Source organism: Callithrix jacchus, chromosome 15 (assembly GCF_049354715.1).
Source record: "Callithrix jacchus isolate 240 chromosome 15, calJac240_pri, whole genome shotgun sequence".
NCBI lineage: Eukaryota > Metazoa > Chordata > Mammalia > Primates > Cebidae > Callithrix > Callithrix jacchus.
The window spans coordinates 45,540,217-45,559,667 of NC_133516.1; the positions used below are offsets into that span (position 1 = coordinate 45,540,217).

Genomic DNA, 19,451 nt, shown 5'->3' on the forward strand with positions numbered 1-19,451 from the left:
AACATACGCAAGTCTAAAAATGTAATTCACCTCATAAACAGAACCAAAAACAAAAACCACATGATTATCTCAATTGACGCAGAGAAGGCATTTGACAAAATTCAACCGCCCTTTATGCTAAAAACCCTCAATAATCTCGGTATTAATGGAACATATCTCAAAATAATAAAAGCTATTTACGACAAACCAACAGCCAATATTATACTGAATGGGCAAAAACTGGAAGCATTTCCTATAAATCCGGCACTAGACAAGGATGCCCTCTTTCACCACTCCTATTCAATATAGTACTGGAAGTTCTAGCCAGAGCAATCAGGCAAGAAAAAGAAATAAAGTGTATTCGAATAGGAAAGGAGGAAGCCAAGTTGTCTCTATTTGTAGACGACATGATAGTATACCTAGAAGACCCCATCGTCTCAGCCCAAAAACTCCTGAAACTGATAAGCAACTTCAGCAAAGTCTCAGGATATAAAATCAATGTGCAAAAATCACAAGTATTCCTATACACCAATAACAGACTTAAAGAGAGCCAAATCAAGAACGAACTGCCATTCACAATTGCTACAAAGAGAATAAAATACCTAGGAATACAACTTACAAGGAACGTAAGGGACCTCTTCAAGGAGAACTACAAACCACTGCTCAACAAAATAAGAGAGGACACAAACATATGGAGAAACATTCCATGTTCATGATTAGGAAGAATCAATGTCGTGAAAATGGCCATACTGCCCAAAGTAATTTACAGACTCAACGCTATCCCCATCAAGCTACCATTGACTTTCTTCACAGAACTGGGAAAAACCACCTTGAACTTCATATGGAACCAAAAGAGAGCCCACATAGCCAAGTCAATTCTAAGCAAAAAGAACACAGCAGGAGGCATCACACTACCGGACTTCAAACTATACTACAAGGCTACAGTAATCAAAACAGCATGGTACTGTTACCAAAACAGAGATATAGACCAATGGAACAGAACAGAGGCATCGGAGTCAACACAACATATCTACAACCATACAATCTTTGATAAACCTGACAAAAACAAGCAATGGGGAAAGGACTCCCTATTTAATAAATGGTGTTGGGAAAACTGGCTAGCCATGTGCAGAAAGCAGAAACTGGACCCCTTCCTGACACCTTACACTAAAATTAACTCCAGATGGATTAAAGACTTAAACATAAGACCTGGCACCATAAAAACCCTAGAAGAAAATCTAGCCAAAAACATCAGGACACAGGAGTAGGCAAGGACTTCATGACCAAAACACCAAAAGTATTGGCAACAAAAGCCAAAACAGACAAATGGGACCTAATCAAACTCCACAGCTTCTGCATGGCAAAAGAAACAGTCACTAGAGTGAATCGGCAACCAACAGAATGGGAAAAAATGTTTGCAGTCTACCCATCTGACAAAGGGCTGATATCCAGAATTTACAAAGAACTCAAACAGATTTACAAGAAAAAAACAAACAAGCCCATTCAAATATGGGCAAAGGTTATGAACAGACACTTTACAAAAGAAGACATACATGAGGCCAACAATCATATGAAAAAATGCTCATCATCACTGGTCATTAGAGAGTGATGACCACATCAAATCAAAACCACATTGAGATACCTCCTCATGCCAGTTAGAATGGTGATCATTAAAAAATCTGGAGACAACAGATGCTGGACAGGATGTGGAGAAATAGGAGCACTTCTACACTGCTGGTGGGAGTGTAAATTAGTTCAACCATTGTGGAAGACCGTGTGGCGATTCTTCAAGGACTTAGAAATAGAAATTCCATTTGACCCAGCAATCCCATTACTGGGTATATATCCAAAGGACTATAAATCGTTCTACTATAAGGACACATGCACACGAATGTTCATTGCAGCACTGTTTACAATAGCAAACACCTGGAACCAACCCAAATGCCCATCAATGATAGACTGGACTGGGAAAATGTGGCACATATACACCATGGAATATTATGCAGCAATCAAAAACGATGAGTTCATGTCCGTTGTAGGGACATGGATGAGTCTGGAGAACATCATTCTCAGGAAACTGACACAAGAACAGAAAATTAAATACTGCATATTCTCACTCATAGGCGGATGATGAACAATGAGAACAAATGGACACAGGGAAGGGAGCACTACACACTGGGATCTATTGGGGGGAATAGGGGAGGAACAGTGGTGGGGGGGGAGCTGGGGAGGGATAGCCTGGGGAGAAATGCCAAATGTGGGTGAAGGGGAGGAAGGCAGCAAAACACACTGCCACGTGTGTACCTATGCAACTATCTTGCATGTTCTGCACATGTACCCCAAAACCTAAAATGTAATAAAAATAAAAACCACAAGGAAAGGTAGAAAAGTTAAAAAAAAGTACTGAATTTCTAGTATTTACTAATTTTTAAACTAATTTTTAGAACTAAGTTTATTTTATTTTTCATAATAAATATTAATAATAATCAGGTCATCAAATTCCTGAAAATTTAGCAGTTGGCTTTTGCAAGCCAGTATGATTCAACTCCAGCACACAACTGGTTCCATCCATCCCTTGAAGTTTTCAAGTCAAACTTGAAAGTAATGCTGAGGAAAGGATGTGTTCCACTCTTAGATGACAGAAGATACAAGTGTGACCTCTGCTGTCTCTTCTAAAGTTAACATTCCTTGATCTATACTAACAAATGTGTCCTACTTCATAAGTAATTCATGTCTGAGATAGAACCCTGACCAAGATCTTCACTCTGGACATAAAATCAAGACCCCAGATGTTCACAGGGTTGAATTGCACGGACAATGACCACATCATTTTTATCTTCTTTGCATTTAGATCTAATTTAAAGGCAAGGGGGTAGATAAACAGAATAAAACTAATATTGTGTAGTTTTTTATTACAAAAATCTTACATCATCAAATTTTAAGGTGGTCTTTGGTAAGCTATCAAGATGATACACTGAAGGTGTTACCGATGAAAAGTGCCTTGTACTTAAGCATCTGGGATTCCATAATGTTCTCTTATTTGCTTGCATTTTGTAAATGTACATGATTTTTTCCATTGGCCTCCTCATTTGAAATGTAGTAGGTGTTTCCTTCTACATGCTTCAACACCATAGATTCCGGGAATCTCTTACCTCCTGACGTTTCCAGAACAGAGAATGAATAGTGTCCAGCTTTAAATACAGGGCTGAAATCACTGGCAGGAGCAACCTTCACAATGATGGTCACAGGTACTGTAAATTGAACACTGAATAAATGCTTTGTTGTTGTAGTTTTATTCCACAAACAAGCTCCCCGTGCCCCCCTGAACAGGCTTAGCATGGAATTTTGAAACTGGAATGGGATTCCCTCTCCTCCCCAGTAATCCCTGCTCCCAGATTCTGTGTTCTCAAGGAACCCAGATAAATTTTGATGCCAGCCAAAGCAATCTAGCGAAAAATACATAATGTATTGCATGTTGTATTTTATTTTATATAGTAGAAATATGTATGTATTTATATACATCATTTAAAATAGATAATTATATCTTTCACACAAGATAGTTTATTGTATTTTTCATGGGTACAATCTCCTCCATTAGAGAGTTTGTTGGGGTGTCACTCTCAACCCAGCATATGACATTCTCAATCCTGCTTTTAATACATATCCTAGAAAGCGGAAGGGAAAGAGACTCAGAAAATCATGTTCAAGGCTGAGCCTTGAACATACACAGTTGTTCCTTAGTATACACGGGGATTGTTTCCAAGGCCCTGGCATATAACAAAATGTGCACATGCACAAATCCTGCAGTCAGCTCTGCAGAACCTGTGGATAAAAAAGTTGGCTCTCTAATATTTGCAGTTTTTGCATACTGAATAGTATATTTTGGATTTGCATTTGGTTCCAAAAAAATCTGTGTATAAATGGACCTTCACAGTTCAAACCCATGTTATTCATGGTTCACCTATACTCCAAGGCCTTCAACTAGATTAATTTTTCCAAGGTTCAGTTCCCTCATCAAAGAAATAAAAGGAAGAACATCAATTTCAATCTCCTACATCACAGTGTGGGTATGAAGACAAAATGAGATCATGCCCTAGAAAGTATGTTTAAACTATAAAAGGTTAAGTAAAAAGCAGTTATTAAATTTTATTCACCTCAGCCAAATGTTTGTATATTGTGTGTTATCAAAAATACCCTGTATTTGAAATGAACAAGCTTAAACTATCATAACAAAGTTGTCAAAAAGAAAGAATTTGATGTCCCAACATAAAAGCAAGAAACTTGCAAACAGGGAACATTTTTAACAGAGGTAAAATAATAACTAACATTTACTGCAAAAGGTGCTGACTTGCCATTGGTATTATTGACCCCATTTCGCAGGCAAGAAAACTGAGGTTCACAGAGTTAAGTTCTTAGACAAAGATCACAAAACTTGTAAGTCACTGAATGAGTATTAAACCAAGCTATGTCCACCAGCATCTCCCAAAATATCTTCATGGAGATGCTAATGTGTCAAATGTAGAATCCTAATTAAGCAGTAAAAAATTTCTTTCTGGCAAGACTTCTTCGGGTTTCTAATACGTCATTAGGTATTATAAACGTCTAGGTATGCCTTGCTTCCCTAACTTATTTGACCACAGAATTCTTCCTTAGTGGATTATCTTGTAGAATTCGTGTTCCGAAGAATGCGGTTATTGCCTCTGCTGAAAATCCATGCCATGTGTGTCAAACAAAAAAATTTAATCTGGGCTTCATAGAACCTTTACTTCAGGGAATCTGTGACATTCATTGTATTGTGAGAAATGTCTTTCCTCTTCAGTGCCTTTCCTCTTCCAGACATTGTGAGAAATGTCTTTCCTCTTCAGTATTGGGGAAAGGCTCAAATCTGGTGAGAAGGAAAGATTCTTTTTTGATTAGAAAATCAATGTGAGCAGCTGCAAGAAAAAGTATCCATCCTGAAAGGTCAGTTGGCCTACAATATAGGCTTCTTGCATCAGAACACAAGTTAGCAACAGAGAAACCACAAGAAAAATACTTCTGGGCATAGTGTCATGCCAAAGTCCCTGTCCCTTAAACATCACCTTTCCACATGGCTGGGTAATTTAAGTATATAAATCACCTTTGTAGACTTAGCCTCATTAAAACTCTTCTATCAGTGAGTCAAGAGGGACTTATTGAGCCCTAGATGTGTTGCAAACATGTTAAGTTCAGCATTAAGTTCCCTTTGGTTGCAAATGTATAGACCATCACTCCACTTTTATCCTTCCATGACAGACAAAGCACTCTTTCTCATTGCTCCCTGATGCAATCTCAGAATCCTTCTCAATGATCCAAGCAATCACCACCAATGATTCAGACTTCTCACAACAGAATAAACTCAAATGCCACCCCATTCCAGGCTCTCCTTTACCAAGAGCTGACATTCTACTACTAAACTTATGTTTGCAACCCAAACACCCATATCGTATATCTTGGATGTTAACCACCTGCTTGATTACTTAGTATCATATTTTCCAAATACAATAGATGCTTGACCTTAATAACAAACGTATCCAGAAAATTTTGAGAATTCCTATTTTCACAAATACCTTTATAGCCAACAAATTCACTCTTAATATGTTAACACGTAGGTGGATATGTAAATGACCCTTTGGGGCACTTGTATGTTCTGATGTGTAGAATAACAAGCAAAGGGAAGCAGGTGTCAGGTGTTTAACTAAGCTGGGCCACGCTCTAAGTACTCGGCTCTAGATCTATAGCTCACAATTCAAATATGTACCAAAGAGTGGTTCACAATTAGCAAAACTGCGACTGTTAAATCCACAGATGCCAAGCGTTTTATGATCATACAATCTGGGTGGACTTAATCTCACTGTACCAAAGGCTCATTGTAACACAGGTTGACCCAAAATGGTGGGATAGTTATGAAAAGACCAAATGGCAGAGAGGGGTAACCATGCCCCGCACCTCCGTGAAGGGCATGAGCTGTGGCACTTGGCAAGTAACTCATGATTTGCATTAATATGGTTTATATATATTTCAAATAAAATACTTTTAAAACATCCTATTACCTATATGTTCAAGACTACATGTTGTCCAATATCTGGCTCTTTCAAATGAGAAGTGTTTGGCATTACTAGGCATAAAGTCATTCAAGGGTAAAGCATAAGAGTTAGGCCTACACATCACTTGCCCCTTCTACCTCCAAGGATCTCTAGCCAGAGTGGTGTTTAAGAATTGTGTATTCCTTAAGGCACTGTTAAGAGGCAAAAGAGACTTCCCAGGTCTAATGAAAACTTACAACATGAGTCTACCTAATTCTTCCCTTCGTCCTTTGCCTAACTTCACAAAACTGCCTCATATATAATGGATCTTTACATTTTAAAATCTAAATTGAAAAGTCTAAAGCATAGACACTTACTGCTTCTTGAAAAGTTTATCCAGATTACCTGTATGGGAAGGACGTAGGTCATCAAATACTGAAATCATCATTTCATAGGTATGTCCAGCTGCAATTATCTCTGGGTCTTCATAGTCCAGCTTTTTAGCAACCTTGTAAAACAAGATTATTTCAGCAGAAATGACCAAATTTTTAAAATGTACATGTTTTCTGTTTTGTTTTTTTAAGATGGGGGATCTTACTATGTTCCTCAGGCTATTCTCAAACTCCTGGGCTAAACAATTCTCCCACCTTAGTCTTCCAAGTAGCTGGGATGACAGGAACGTGCTCCTGCACACCCAGCTAAATGTACATGTTTCAAGTAATACACCACTCTGGAAAAGGCAAGCATATCACCATTTTCATTTCACAGGGATGGTATTAGAATATGCCCAAGGCTGACACAGACCGACACATAAAAGTAGGTATTTTTGTGAAACAAAGGCACATCTTTGATTTATTTCCAGTGTAGCTTACTGTTGGACAAAGCATCGTGGCTATGGGTTGTATCTTGTCTTTACTGCATGTTAATGGTGGGTTGTATAATAATGAATAAAATATGGGTTTTGTCTTTATTGCATGTTAATGTTGTGGCCTTAGGAAAAATATTTAAAAAGATAAAATATTTTGTTTCTTTCCAAACTTCAATGTGGGGAAAAAAGAGAGAAAATATTTTGAATGTACTCTACAAGTGCTAAAGCACTATAAAAAATGTAAGTTATTCTTATTATGATGTTTCCTTATCATTTTAAAAATACCTGTTGAGTACTAACTATGTTCCAGGTACAGTTGTAGGCACTAGGCATATAGCACTTAACAAGATAGTCCCCTATCAGAGATTTGAAAACAGCCCTAATTTAGTAGCATGGGCATGAATCTCAGTTGGCATAAATTGGGATGGATCAATAGGACACCAAGTACCCAGGTGTTCAGGAACAACTATGTTGAAAAAGTTTAGAATCTGACTCATTTGTCCATCCATTCAGGCATATTGAGTACCCACCATGCACCAAGCAGGTGCTGATACACAAAAATAAACCACTTAGAAATGTGTAAATTTACAGTCTAATTAAGACCAACAATGAAGTAGGAAATTACAACAGAGTCTAATAGGTGATTTGATAGGGAATGTACAATTTATAATGCAAGTCCTTAGCAGGAAAAACTAAACCAGTTATGGCAATGAAAGAAAGCTCTTAGGAATAAGTAACATTTAATATCTGTGGAATAATTGTGCAAATATAAAAATAAATTAGAGGCGGGTAATGGTGGAGATAGTCATTCAAATATAAAGTGAACGTATGAAGGCCCAAATCTTAGCATCATGTTTTCAAAACCTCCATCTTCATCCAAACTTCATTTTAAAAGGTAACAGTTTGCATTGCATTTCAAAATGATTATCAACCCAGGAAACCTCTTGGCTCAGTGCCTAAGCTTCCAAAATTCACAATATATGCAAAAGCTCAGCTTGTAGCTTATGGAGTTTGCCACGAAAATCTGGGGTCAGGGCTAGAGAAAGAGAAAGGTTACCAATGGTCTCAGCCATGTATTCTGGCTAAGTGTGGGGAAGGTGCTTGGTGATATTTGGGTTATGAAACTTAACAAGGATTAGTACTTTGAAAGAAAGACCTATGGAAATAGAAGTTAGAAGGAGGGATTTCTTCCATGACAGAATTCCATGTTGGGAAGGAAAAAGAAAACTTACTGTGTCCATCATCTGCCAATGGAAAGTGTATAATCTCCAGGGGATGTAGAAAAGAGGAGCTGATCAACTGCTCCCAATGCCAGAAGAATGAGCCGTTGCCACACACATAGTCACACAGACTTAACTCTAAGGAACTCAGTGTGATTTTACCCTTTGATTCATTTCCACAACTAACTAGGACACAAATTACTTGGTGCTTATTATTTATTAAAAGAAGGAGAAACTGATGGCAGGCAGCAAGATAGTAAAGAACTTGTCCAAATGCCTTCCAGCAAGACAGCAGAGGACCACGAAGCCAGGGGAGGATCACTTGAAGCCAGGAGTTTAGGACCAGCCTATGCAACACAGCAAGATCCTGTCACTACCAAAAATTTTAAAAATTAGTTGGGTGTGGTGGCACATGCCTGTAGTCCTAGCTACTGGGGAAGCTTAGGCAGGACAATCACTTGAGCACAGGAGTTCAAGGCTGTGTGAGCTATGATCACACCACTGTACTCCAGCCTGGGTGACAGAGCAAGACTCTATTTCTAAGAAAATATTTTTTTAAAGACAGCAGAGGAGCCCTGCATTACTCTGTGCTGTCTCAGAGTTCCTCTTGCTGAATCTACCAGCACCATCTTAACTGTGGCCATAAAATGACTCTACCTCTTGAGTTACAGCAACTGGTTCTCACCTGGATGACATTTTTGGCATTTGGCACCTGCTCAAAGAGTTGTCCAGAACCAACTGGGCCTGAGCTAGGAGCATAATGGATTATATCAGGAGGCTCATCAAGGTCATGACACAAGAGTTTTGGAACTACTGTATCTTTTGCAATTTCCTCCTTGAGTGTGTGCCTGTTTAAATTTTTAAGAAGAAAAAAAAAATCCCTTTAGATGGATATTATTTTTAAATATAATGCATTTTCCATAAATATCCACTCATTTGCATAATGCATGCATGTAGATACCCTATTTATCCTGGAGCAGACAGATCAACTTTGGAGTACCATCTAGGAAACCATTTCCCAAAAGGGTCTATGAATTTGGTAAGACTGTTTTCATTTTCTAGGATTATGTATTTTGTGAACCCAGCTGGGCACTTGTTTGGGATGGGCAGTTGATCAAGAACATCGCCTCAGTGGAGAAGTCTTGACCAAGAATCAGATAATTCTCTGGGATGGTTCCAACTTGGAACATCTGGATGGTGTGGTCAAGAGAGAATCCTTACCATTCTGTACTTGCGGTGGATTTATAACTGTGGAAGAATAAATGTTTATTCTTCACCACAATCCTGCAGGGCAAGTACTATTAGAACCCCTTTTTATAAAGAAAAAACTGAAAACCCAAAGGCTTATGTAAATTACCAAAGATCACACAGCTGAAAAGGGACAGAACCAGGTCTATGGTTCCAGAATTCAAGCTTTTACCATGTATTTTCAGATCCGGGAAACCCAACTTGCAGTAATGAATAGTCATATAGTTTGGATGTTTGGCCCCTCCAAATCTCATTTTTGAAATATTATTCCTAATGTTGGGAGATGGGGCCTAGTGGGAGGTGTTGGGGTCATAAAGGTGGATCCCTCATGAATTGTGGTATTGGTGCCACCCATCCAGAGTCAGTTCTCACTCTGGTAGTTCATAGGAGAGCTAGTTGTTTAAAAGAGTATGACACCTTCACCCCTTTCTTGCTATATGATATACTGGCTCTCCCTTTGCCTTCAGCCACAAGTAAAACCTTCCTAGGCCTCATTCAAAGCCAAGCGGATGTTGGCACCATGCTTTTTGAACAGGCCTGCAGAACCATGAGCTTATTAAACCTTTTCTTTATACACTACCTATTCTCAGGTATTCTTTTACAGTGACTAAAATGGACTAACACAAATAGGCCCAACAGGTCATTTCTGAGGACGATGACCTGAGGCTGAACAAGAGTCAGTTTGATGATTAACCACATGTCCAGTTGGGCCAATAAATATGGCAATATCTCTGCTCTCTACCCACTCCGAATACTTGCCCCTGGCCACCCATCTCAGCTCACCTAATGAGGTACCAATCACAGAAAGGTGAGTTGTCATTAATGCCATGGATATAAGCAGTTACTAGAATTGCTGCACACTGCCAGTCAAAGTCACAAGCCTTAATGGAGAAGGACTGGACACTTGCAACCCAGCTCTCTCCACATCAAGGCGTGTAGCAATAACCACGGTACCATGCTCTGTAACAAAATAGCACATCTTGCTACAATCTGGCCCATGCTGTCATTTTCAAAATTACTTTATTACATATGTAGCAATGGAAAAGGTAAGGTGAAAATTATTCCCCATTCATTAGAATTAAGAAATCGGTTCAGGCCAGGTGGCTCACGCCTATAATCCTGGCGCTTTGGAAGGCTCAGGTGCGGAGATCAGTTGATGCCAGAAGCTTGAGACAAGCTTGGGCAGAATAGTCAGACCAATCTCTTCAAAAATAAAAATTACAAGTTAGCCATGTGTAGGTGGGATGATCACTTCTGCCCAGTTCAAGACTACAGTGAGCTGTGATCACACAACTGCACTCCAGCCTGAGCCACAGAGCAAGACACTATCTCATTGAAAGAAAGAAAGAAAGAAAGAGATAGAGAGAGAGAAAGAAAATAAAGAAGGAAGGAAGGGAGGGAAAAAGAAACCGATTCAAAATACAGGCACAATTTTAATTGTTTATCACCACAGTACACTAATTAATCATATTATGTTAGCTGGTAATAAAAACAAAATTATATTTGGCTTACGGGAACCCAAAAGACTTTTCAGAAGGGAAGGCCCTTATTGGGACTTGACATATGTAGGATAAGAAAATGGTGGTGAATGGGAGATCGTTCCCAGTAGAGAACATGATAAATGAAAACATGAACCATAACTCACTGTGCTTCTTTCCACACATCCATCCACTTAATCACTCGACAAACATTTACCGAGTGCCAACTATATGCCAGGAACTGTGCTAAATTCTGTGTATGCCCAATGAAGTGCAATCGCTGCATTTATCAAATTTATAATCTGGGCTATGAGACAAACACTAAGCAAGTGTGGAAAATCAAAACATAAAATTCAAATAGGCATTAAGGAAATGAAAACTGTAATGTGATTTTTTAAAACAAGGTCAGTGGTCAGATCCTGAAAAACACAAGAGCAGACGTCCCAAGGCAGGCAGCCTAGTTGTTTGCTTTCAGTATAATGAACCCCAAGGGGACCATGGAACAGGATGAGATTGGAGAAAGATATAAGCATCAGAGAAAATACCTTGGGAGTGAGGTAAGAAATTTGGATTATATTCCAAATGCAAAGGAAAATCCCAGGAGGATTTTACACAGGGGAGGAATATGATCCAATTTGACTTAAAAACAAATTATTCTAGCTGCTCTGTGGAGATTCCTGGAGGAGGTAAGGGTGAAAGAAGAAGCCCAGTTAAGAGAAATGTGCACTAATTCAGGTAAGAGGGGATGGTGGCTGTCATATTTGGGGGCTCCTCTAGAGAAAGACTCAGATGGGGATTCGAGTGCAAGTAGTTTATTTGGGAGGTGATCAGAGCTATGTGGCATAAAGAAAGTGAGACAGGGAAGGAAAACTTCCAATAAAAAGTACATCATCAAACAAGTCACTACCGTGGGAAGCTAGAACTTAATATTACTGGGATCCCTGGAAACCAGTGTAGAATGCACATTCAAAATTGTCTCACAACAGAGGCAAAGAACTAGAGTGCACCAATTCCCTTCATTCATTGACTGAGAACTCCTAGCAGGTGGGATTTCTCCAACACTTCTTGGGGGATGGGGCAGGGCAGAGTAGATGTCAGAACCAAATAATACTTCAAGCAAAGAAATGCATATATTAGCAGGTGGAAATTGGGCTTCCTGCACTGAATTGTTAAGGCCTGAGGAGGTATGAGTAGGATATTGACAGCATCTGCTACAACGGCTTAAACTGGCCTCTGTGCTAAGATGGCCATCTTTCTTCTTTACTCAGCTCTAGAAAAAGCCTTAGATGCCACACAATCTGATCCCCTCTCAGCCCCAGCCACAGCTAATTGAATGAGGAATGAATGAGTGACTCTAGAAAGTTCAATCTGATTCTCTCTCACACACACACAAAAAAACAAATTGGACATGAAGCACAGAGTCGAGTTAGTTAGATCTGAGAAGATATGCTAGAAGGGTATGTTAAGTGAAGGACTAGGACTGCCTGTTTGTAGCAGATGAAGAGCCATGTGTTAGCTCATGAGTGAACAAAGAATTGGGTCTCACAGAGAGTTATTCAACAGATGTTTATGAAGCATCTACTATGTGCTTCATGTTGAGGTTCTGAAAATGAAGAAGGCTGATATGTACCTCCAAGAAACTCTGTGGAGGAGATATAAAGACCAACAGAATACAGTAATAGCATACAATAGGATGTATAATTTGCCAAGGGCATTTCTCAACCTACCTTTGTCAACTGCAAAGTAATCATTCCTTGGATCAAGTTCAAAGGTTAAATCCCCCAGGTTATCATCATCTGCTGCCTGGCATACTCCAATCCTCTTCCCAATTGGAATTTCTTCATCCAGTGTGATGTCAAATTTATTGTGCCAAGTTGAGTTTATAGAAGTCACACTCGAGACAGCATTTTCAATATTTAATAAACTTGTTTAAAAAGGAAAGATTATGAGTGGCATTTGCTTGCTGTGTATTATTTTCCACGCTTTGTGATGGCAAGAGTAGGAGGTTGGAGACTGCAATGATGAGAGTGGAAATGGTGACCATGAGCTTACCAACCAACCCATTTATTGAGAACTTACCTACAGTTTAGACAGACTCCTCAGCATTTTTTAAGTGTTATTGCATTTATTCCTCACAGCAACCATAGGAAGTATGGCCATTTTTTGTCCCCATTTTATAGACATGGAAATGGAAATTGTAAGACATTAGGGTAATTTTTAAAAATAAATATCAAGGTGGCTGACAGAAGATTTGACCCGGAGCCTATCTGCCTCTAGAGCCTATATGCTTAATCACTGTGCTCTTAGCCTTCTGTAAGAACCAGCTTCTTACTGGTTCTTAGGCTGAATCACTGTTGACCCTCAATATGGTTTTTTAAACTTCTTGATGATAATATTAGCCAGAATCTCCTTTGAGGGTAGAGAGAGATAATCCAGCACAAGTCAGACACTAAGAACATATTGCACTAACAACACCTCGTTCCATTGCAATGTCAATACACTTTATACTTTAAAACCAGTTTGCTTTCAGTTCTTAAGAAAACCCTTTTTAAAAAATCTTACATCTTAAAGTGGTTGTTTACATCTCACTTGCTTATTTTCCTTCTCAGAAAATAACAAACACAGAAAACAAAAAAAAATTAATAATGAATTTGCAAAACATTTTCAAATTCAATTTTCAAGGTCAAACTAAAATATTATGTTTTATGATCTTACCTGCAGCTAAGAATGGGGTCCTTATTGTTTACATTGATGAGAAAAAGCTTTGGATTTCCAGCGGTAAACAGTCCTCCAGGATCAACCACTTTAATAACCAGTGAAAAACTGAAAATGCAGCCACAAGAAAGACAGCTGAGATTTTATAGAAACGAACAGGCTTTCACAGGAGTAGAATCTGATCAGCTAAAACGATCGATTCAACTAGTTAAAATGTCAGTCGAGCCAGTTATTTTAACTGTTAGAAATGGCTAATATTTTGTTAAGGACCATATCCGTCAAGTCAGTTGAAAGGACAAGCAGGAACTTAGAAAAGTCTGTTAATCTGCATAAACAATAAAAAGGCAAAGGGAAATCCTTAGTGTGTTATAGCAAACAGAGCTTATGGCTATGGGTTCTCACCTTCCAAACACTGACGTTTCCATTTTGAAAACAGACAAATGCAAAGGAGAAGGTGTTAAGAACATTTCAAAACAGTTTACTGACTATGAGGACATACTGGGACAGTTAGATGACTAATGGGTTTTTATTTTAACAGAGATATGTAGGGGTTTGAGACATAAAAGTGCTTGAAATGATGAAACTGAATGTCTCCTAATGGAAAGATAAGTGTTCACATCCATAAAGTATGCTCTTGTGTGGTCAGCTCTCCCAAGTGGCCCAGGACTGTCCGGGTCCAGAGATTTAGCACTGTAAATCTCCCATCCCAGAAAACTCCTCTGTTCCAGCCAAACTGAGAGAGTTGGTTACCCCTTCAGAAAAATGAAAAACCTACTTGAAATGTACAACTAAGACCAAACTGATTGTTTTTTCTTCTATTTGTCCTAAAAATTAACCCAGTCTTCAATATCCCTCTTATTTCATAATTTTTCCTACAAGAAGATAATCTATGAGATACTCTTGATAAAAAACTACAAGTCAATCACTGTTAAAGATAAAGACATTTAAAAATAATTCTGGGAAGTCTTAACTAAAAGAATAGAAAGAATAAGGTGTGGACAAGATCTGCAGCACTGACGAGTTCAAGTTACATTGGGTCTAGCTGAATGCTGGAGAGTTGATGACAGCAAGGAAGGAAGAAAGCAGTGAGCCTTTCTAACACTTTCATCGGGATTTGAACAAGTGATTTCATGGCCCCTATATCTCTTTTGAAAGGAGAGAATTGATAAAAATCATTGAGACTTTTCAAAATTTCCTTGACTCTCACTTAAAGATCTGCTCAGTGACCTTAGAAGCTCTGCAGCTAAGAAGAAAATTAAGGAATAGTGTGCTCTCTGTAAAATTTTAATGAGAACCCATTGCAAAGCTTTAGCAAAATACTTATTTATTCAAATTCTGCAAACAGAGGTTAAGTTACCCCATGTCAGCTCCTCTGATTTAAATGACACTGAGAAAAAGGAAAGATTTATATCTTGCATGTGCATAATCACGCTTCCATGAGGTATACCAGGCCAAAAAGAAAAGAAAAACAAAACCATAATGTATAAAATCCATTATTCCCAGGGAGATTTATAAGATAATTTAAATAACTGTTTGTCATGGGCAGAGCAGTGGGATTAAAGGAAAATGGATAAAGATTTTGGCAATTTCTACTCAAAAATTATATAAAGTTAATGCAAGTTTAGACATACTGTTCAGCTGACTTGAAGAAGTTGTCAGAAGAAAGTATATCCCTTTTTCTGGCCAGGCGTGGTAGCTCACACCTATTATCCCAGCACTTTGGATTGACTGAAGTCAGGAATTAGAGAAACCAGCCTAGCCAACATGGCAAAACCCCATCTCTACTAAAAATACAAAAATTAGCTGGGCGTGGTGGTGCAGGATAGTAATCTCTCAGCTACTCAAGAGGCTGAGGCAGGTGAATCACTTGAATCCAGGAAGCGGAAGTTCCAGTGAGCCCAATTTGCACCAGTGCACTCCAGCCTGGGCAACAAAGTGAGATTGCATCTCAAAAAAAAAAAAAAAAAAAAAATAGAAAAGAAAAGAAAGCACATCCCAGTTTTGAACTCCAAATCTGTTTCACTGAAAGGTAATTTCATATGATGTGTGCGCAGCTTGTCTCCACTGGACTTTTCTTCTAAAGATGCTAACACTTAGGATATATCCTGTCTTTAACTTTTGTAACAGAAAATAATCTCTTAACAGATTCAGGAGCAATATGGTTTAAAGGTCCATTTCCTTTTCCTATGAAGTACATTGATGCAAAACATATGACTGAAAAGGGTGGCCACAAAAATCCCTATAAAAATAAAAATAATAACTTGAACCAGTGGCTACCCCCTTGGCAGATGTGAAAAATATAAGAAAACATCGGTGCATTAGCGTTTTAAAGATACTGTATTACACTGAATGAATTCTGTGTCACAGGTATCCAGAGAGGAGTGCCCACCTACTTCCACAGCAGGATGCAAATGCCACTCCCAATATAATCCTGGCTTCACTCCGAGAAAAGGGTGATGCACAAAGGAGCTGCAACAGCCAAGTCTGGCATGAACCAGCCACCATGCAACTATAGGTTAAGTGATGATTTCATTAAAAACAAACAAACAAACCAAAAGATGCCAAAAGCATCTTAATTTGGGGAGCACATTAAGGCCAGATGAGGGAAATATTCATGAAAAGGGAAATATGAACCAAAGAACTGTCATTTCAAATGAAAACCCAGTAGCAGTATTTACCTTCTAGATTCACTTTCAAAATCAAAAACTGCTGCTGTGGAAATTGTTCCAATGCCATCAATTGTGAAGCCAGAGCCCTCCGGGGAAATGAAGTACTGTTTATTGGACAGTAAAGGGAAAGCAAAATATTGCAGATACATCAACTACTTCCCTGGCAAGATTCCACGCATCTCTAAAAACCAGGCCTGAAATCTCTTTGTGCTCTGAGCCCATCCCCACTCCCCTGACTACCCCCATATATGATAGATGCTCAGTAAATGCTTGTCATTGATGATGATGATGATGATGAAATTATATTCCATTCAACCAATTTCAAGTTTCAATTCTTTAAAGTTTTTATTCTTTTTCAAGAATAGAAAAATGGATTTTCCTATTCTCTTACATTCAGTATGTTATCTAAACATTTCTCACAACATTTCACCCAATGCTAAAATTAAATAAAAAGGAGTTTACATTTAGAGAAACAGGCTGACTGTTTAACAAGAACTCAGGGATAATTTGGTTTGTTTGCTTGTTGATGGAAAGGATGGGCTTTTGTGGAGAGGGAGGTCGTGGAGCTGAAGAAGAAAAAAATATGAAATACTGAGAAGTCTGTTCATCTGAATTTGTGTGTGTAGGCACGGGTAATATTTTATCACGTTGTTTTCTTAACCTCTCATTGTCTTTCATTTACACTACCTTCCAGTTATTCAGTTAAGCGCTTCAAATATGTCATCTTTTAATTCTCACAATAACTCTATGTCATACATACTGATATTATCCCTATCTCACAGATAGAAACACTGATGGTTAGAAAATTCAAGTGGCTTGTCCCCAGTCTGAGAGCTGAGTCTTTCGTCACTTTACATAGCACCTCTCTGTTCCCCACATAGTATCCCTAAGACAAACTTCTCAAGAAAGAAGTCAGGGTCCCTAATCTAGGTGAGAATCAAATGACTAGAAAAAGCCAGGGCAAAAATCTGTCAGAAGATTAATATCAGGAGTTCATTACACTGAGTGCTACGTATTTAATAATTGTGTAGACACAGAGATCATTTAATAGAGAAAATTAAGCCCGTGAGAACTGCAAGCAATCTCAAAATCTTTTGGAGAAACTAGTGACCTTTTAATTTATCGACTTTCTGATGAATCATCATGTTCTGACTTATTTTAATTCATACCATCCTTTTCCATACATATAAATAAGATGGACTTGATTTTGCCTCTTTGTTTAGAACAATGTAGAATATTGGCATTCAGGAACACAGGCAAATCTATCACACATTTACTTTTAAGGCAAATGCAGGAATAATAATGCTTGTTTCATGGAGAAAGGATGGAACAGGGTTGTGTTTAAATTACCTGAGAGTACTCACACACACTGGGTCTGGTTATATATAAATATGCATAATTTTTTAAAGATGCTTGCATCTATGTTTGTAGCCATTCCAAAATTTGCAGTTCCAAATTCAATTTCAGTGTCACACGTTTGTCAATAATTGTTTGGGAGCAATGTAAATTGGGAAGCTACATCTTTATGATGTTTAATTTTTCATAAAATTCAATGTTCTTTTTTTAAAAAATTTGATGACACTGATATGAACAACTCCTGCCGTCCTTTAGGGAAGGGTTGGAGATGGTGGTTGCTAGGCAGCCAGGGCCATCACTGGGAAAGCCACCTAAATGAAAGATTCCCCCAACAGGAAAGCAGTCCTAGGGATGAGAAATTAACTCTCTGTGGGGCCAGGCAACTTAGATTCTTTTCTCATTTGTTTTTTTCCCCTCCCACTGTATCTGTAATGATACCATCAACTAGTAAAGAAATATTTCAGCCATAAAATAACAATGGCAACCCAACTCCCAGGTTCTGAAGCATGAGAACAGATTACAGGGGAGAATGTGTGTCGAAAGGAGCCATCAATTTTTCTGGATGGACTTATCTACAGAATCCTCTTTATTCCCTTCTCTGAAAGGCTTGTTCATGACTATTTGCTTTTAGAGAAGCTTGGGAATTGAAAATGTCAGAGCCAGAACTTCAGGTCAAATACAATGAGAAAAATTACAGCCTCTCCAACTGCTTGCAAGCTCAATGTTTCAAGAGCAGGGACAGGCCAGGAGCAGTGGCTCATGCTTGTAATCCCAGCACTTGGGGAGGCTGAGGTGGGTGGATCATGAGTTCAAAAGATCAAGACCATCCTGGCCAACATGATGAAACCCTGTCTCTACTAAAATACAAAAAATTAGCTGGGTGTGGTGCTGCATGCCTGTAGTCCCAGCTACTTGGGAGGCTAAGGCCGGAGAATTGCTTGAACCCAGGAGGCAAAGGTTGCAGTGAGCCAAGACTGCAGCACTGCACTCCAGCCTGGGAAACAGAGAGAGACTCCATCTCAGAAAAAAAAAAAAGTACATGAGACATATGCTTGCCCTTGAAAGCTTGAGACTTCAAATGAAATCCTTTTTCCTTTCCTCCAGAGTGTATTAGATCCCTCTCATACATTCGCTTTATAAGCAATAGGAATGGTTTTTTACCTATACACTTCCACTGGACTATTGGAGGCATCATCCTTCCTAGCACAACTCCTTATTAACCACTCTAGTACACTTACAGCTAGCTATAAAGCTAGAGACCTCTATGCAAGGTTTCGTTGTAGTATCTTTGCTTGCTGAACCCAGACTCGGTCTCAGAATCCTTCTCAATACTTCTGAGAGCCTCTATCCATCAATAAGAGAATGTATGCAAGCAGAATCTGATTTGCCATCCCTGACCTAGCCAGATGGTCTCAGGGGACTTACCCAAGTGTTTACTGTTTCCCTGATAGCAGCTAAGGCATCTGAAAATAAATATAATATGTACAGAACTACCGAATCAGAATACTTGGTGTAGGGGGGGCCTAGAAATGTGAATTTCTAAGAGGCTGACCAAAGTAATATTTATGTACTCTAAATCTCGTTCCTTTAAAGTAATTTTCAACTTTGGCTATAAAATAGAACCACTTGGAGGGTTTTAAATGGGACAATGTCCAGAACACACCTGAGACCAATGAAATCAGAATCGTGGCAGTCTAACCTGGGAACGAATATTTGTTAAACTGTGTAATTTCACAGTGCAGCCAAGTCTGGGATCTTGCTATAGCACATCTACTTTTTGCACCTCAATCCAGTAATCTATTTAAGACCTGCATCTTTCATGGATCTGAGTGGACCAGTATTCATCATTCTTTCCCAGTTTCCATTAGATGGCT

General features: G+C 38.7%; 1 protein-coding gene across 1 annotated transcript; it reads right to left on the reverse strand.

Annotated features, from left to right (window-relative positions):
- Nucleotides 1-3,445: 3,445 nt before the first annotated feature.
- On the reverse strand, nt 3,446-18,344 carry LOC144579552 (cadherin-related family member 3-like). Its single transcript, XM_078351392.1, has 5 exons — nt 16,231-18,344; nt 13,553-13,660; nt 12,565-12,850; nt 6,429-6,531; nt 3,446-4,864 (listed from the first exon to the last, which is right to left on the reverse strand). The coding sequence occupies exons 1-3, from the start codon at nt 16,368-16,370 to the stop codon at nt 12,808-12,810; spliced, it is 291 nt and encodes a 96-aa protein (XP_078207518.1). The 5' UTR covers nt 16,371-18,344; the 3' UTR covers nt 3,446-4,864; nt 6,429-6,531; nt 12,565-12,807.
- Nucleotides 18,345-19,451: the final 1,107 nt, after the last annotated feature.

Coding starts and splice junctions, on each gene's coding strand:
- LOC144579552 (XM_078351392.1), bottom strand. CDS start 16,370: ATGTATCTGCAATATTTTGCTTTCCCTTTACTGTCCAATAAACAGTAC. Junction 13,661..16,230: donor TTTGAAAGTGAATCTAGAAG/GTAAATACTGCT, acceptor CTGCATTTTCAG/TTTTTCACTGGTTATTAAAG. Junction 12,851..13,552: donor GACCCCATTCTTAGCTGCAG/GTAAGATCATAA, acceptor TCATCATTGCAG/TCTCCAACCTCCTACTCTTG.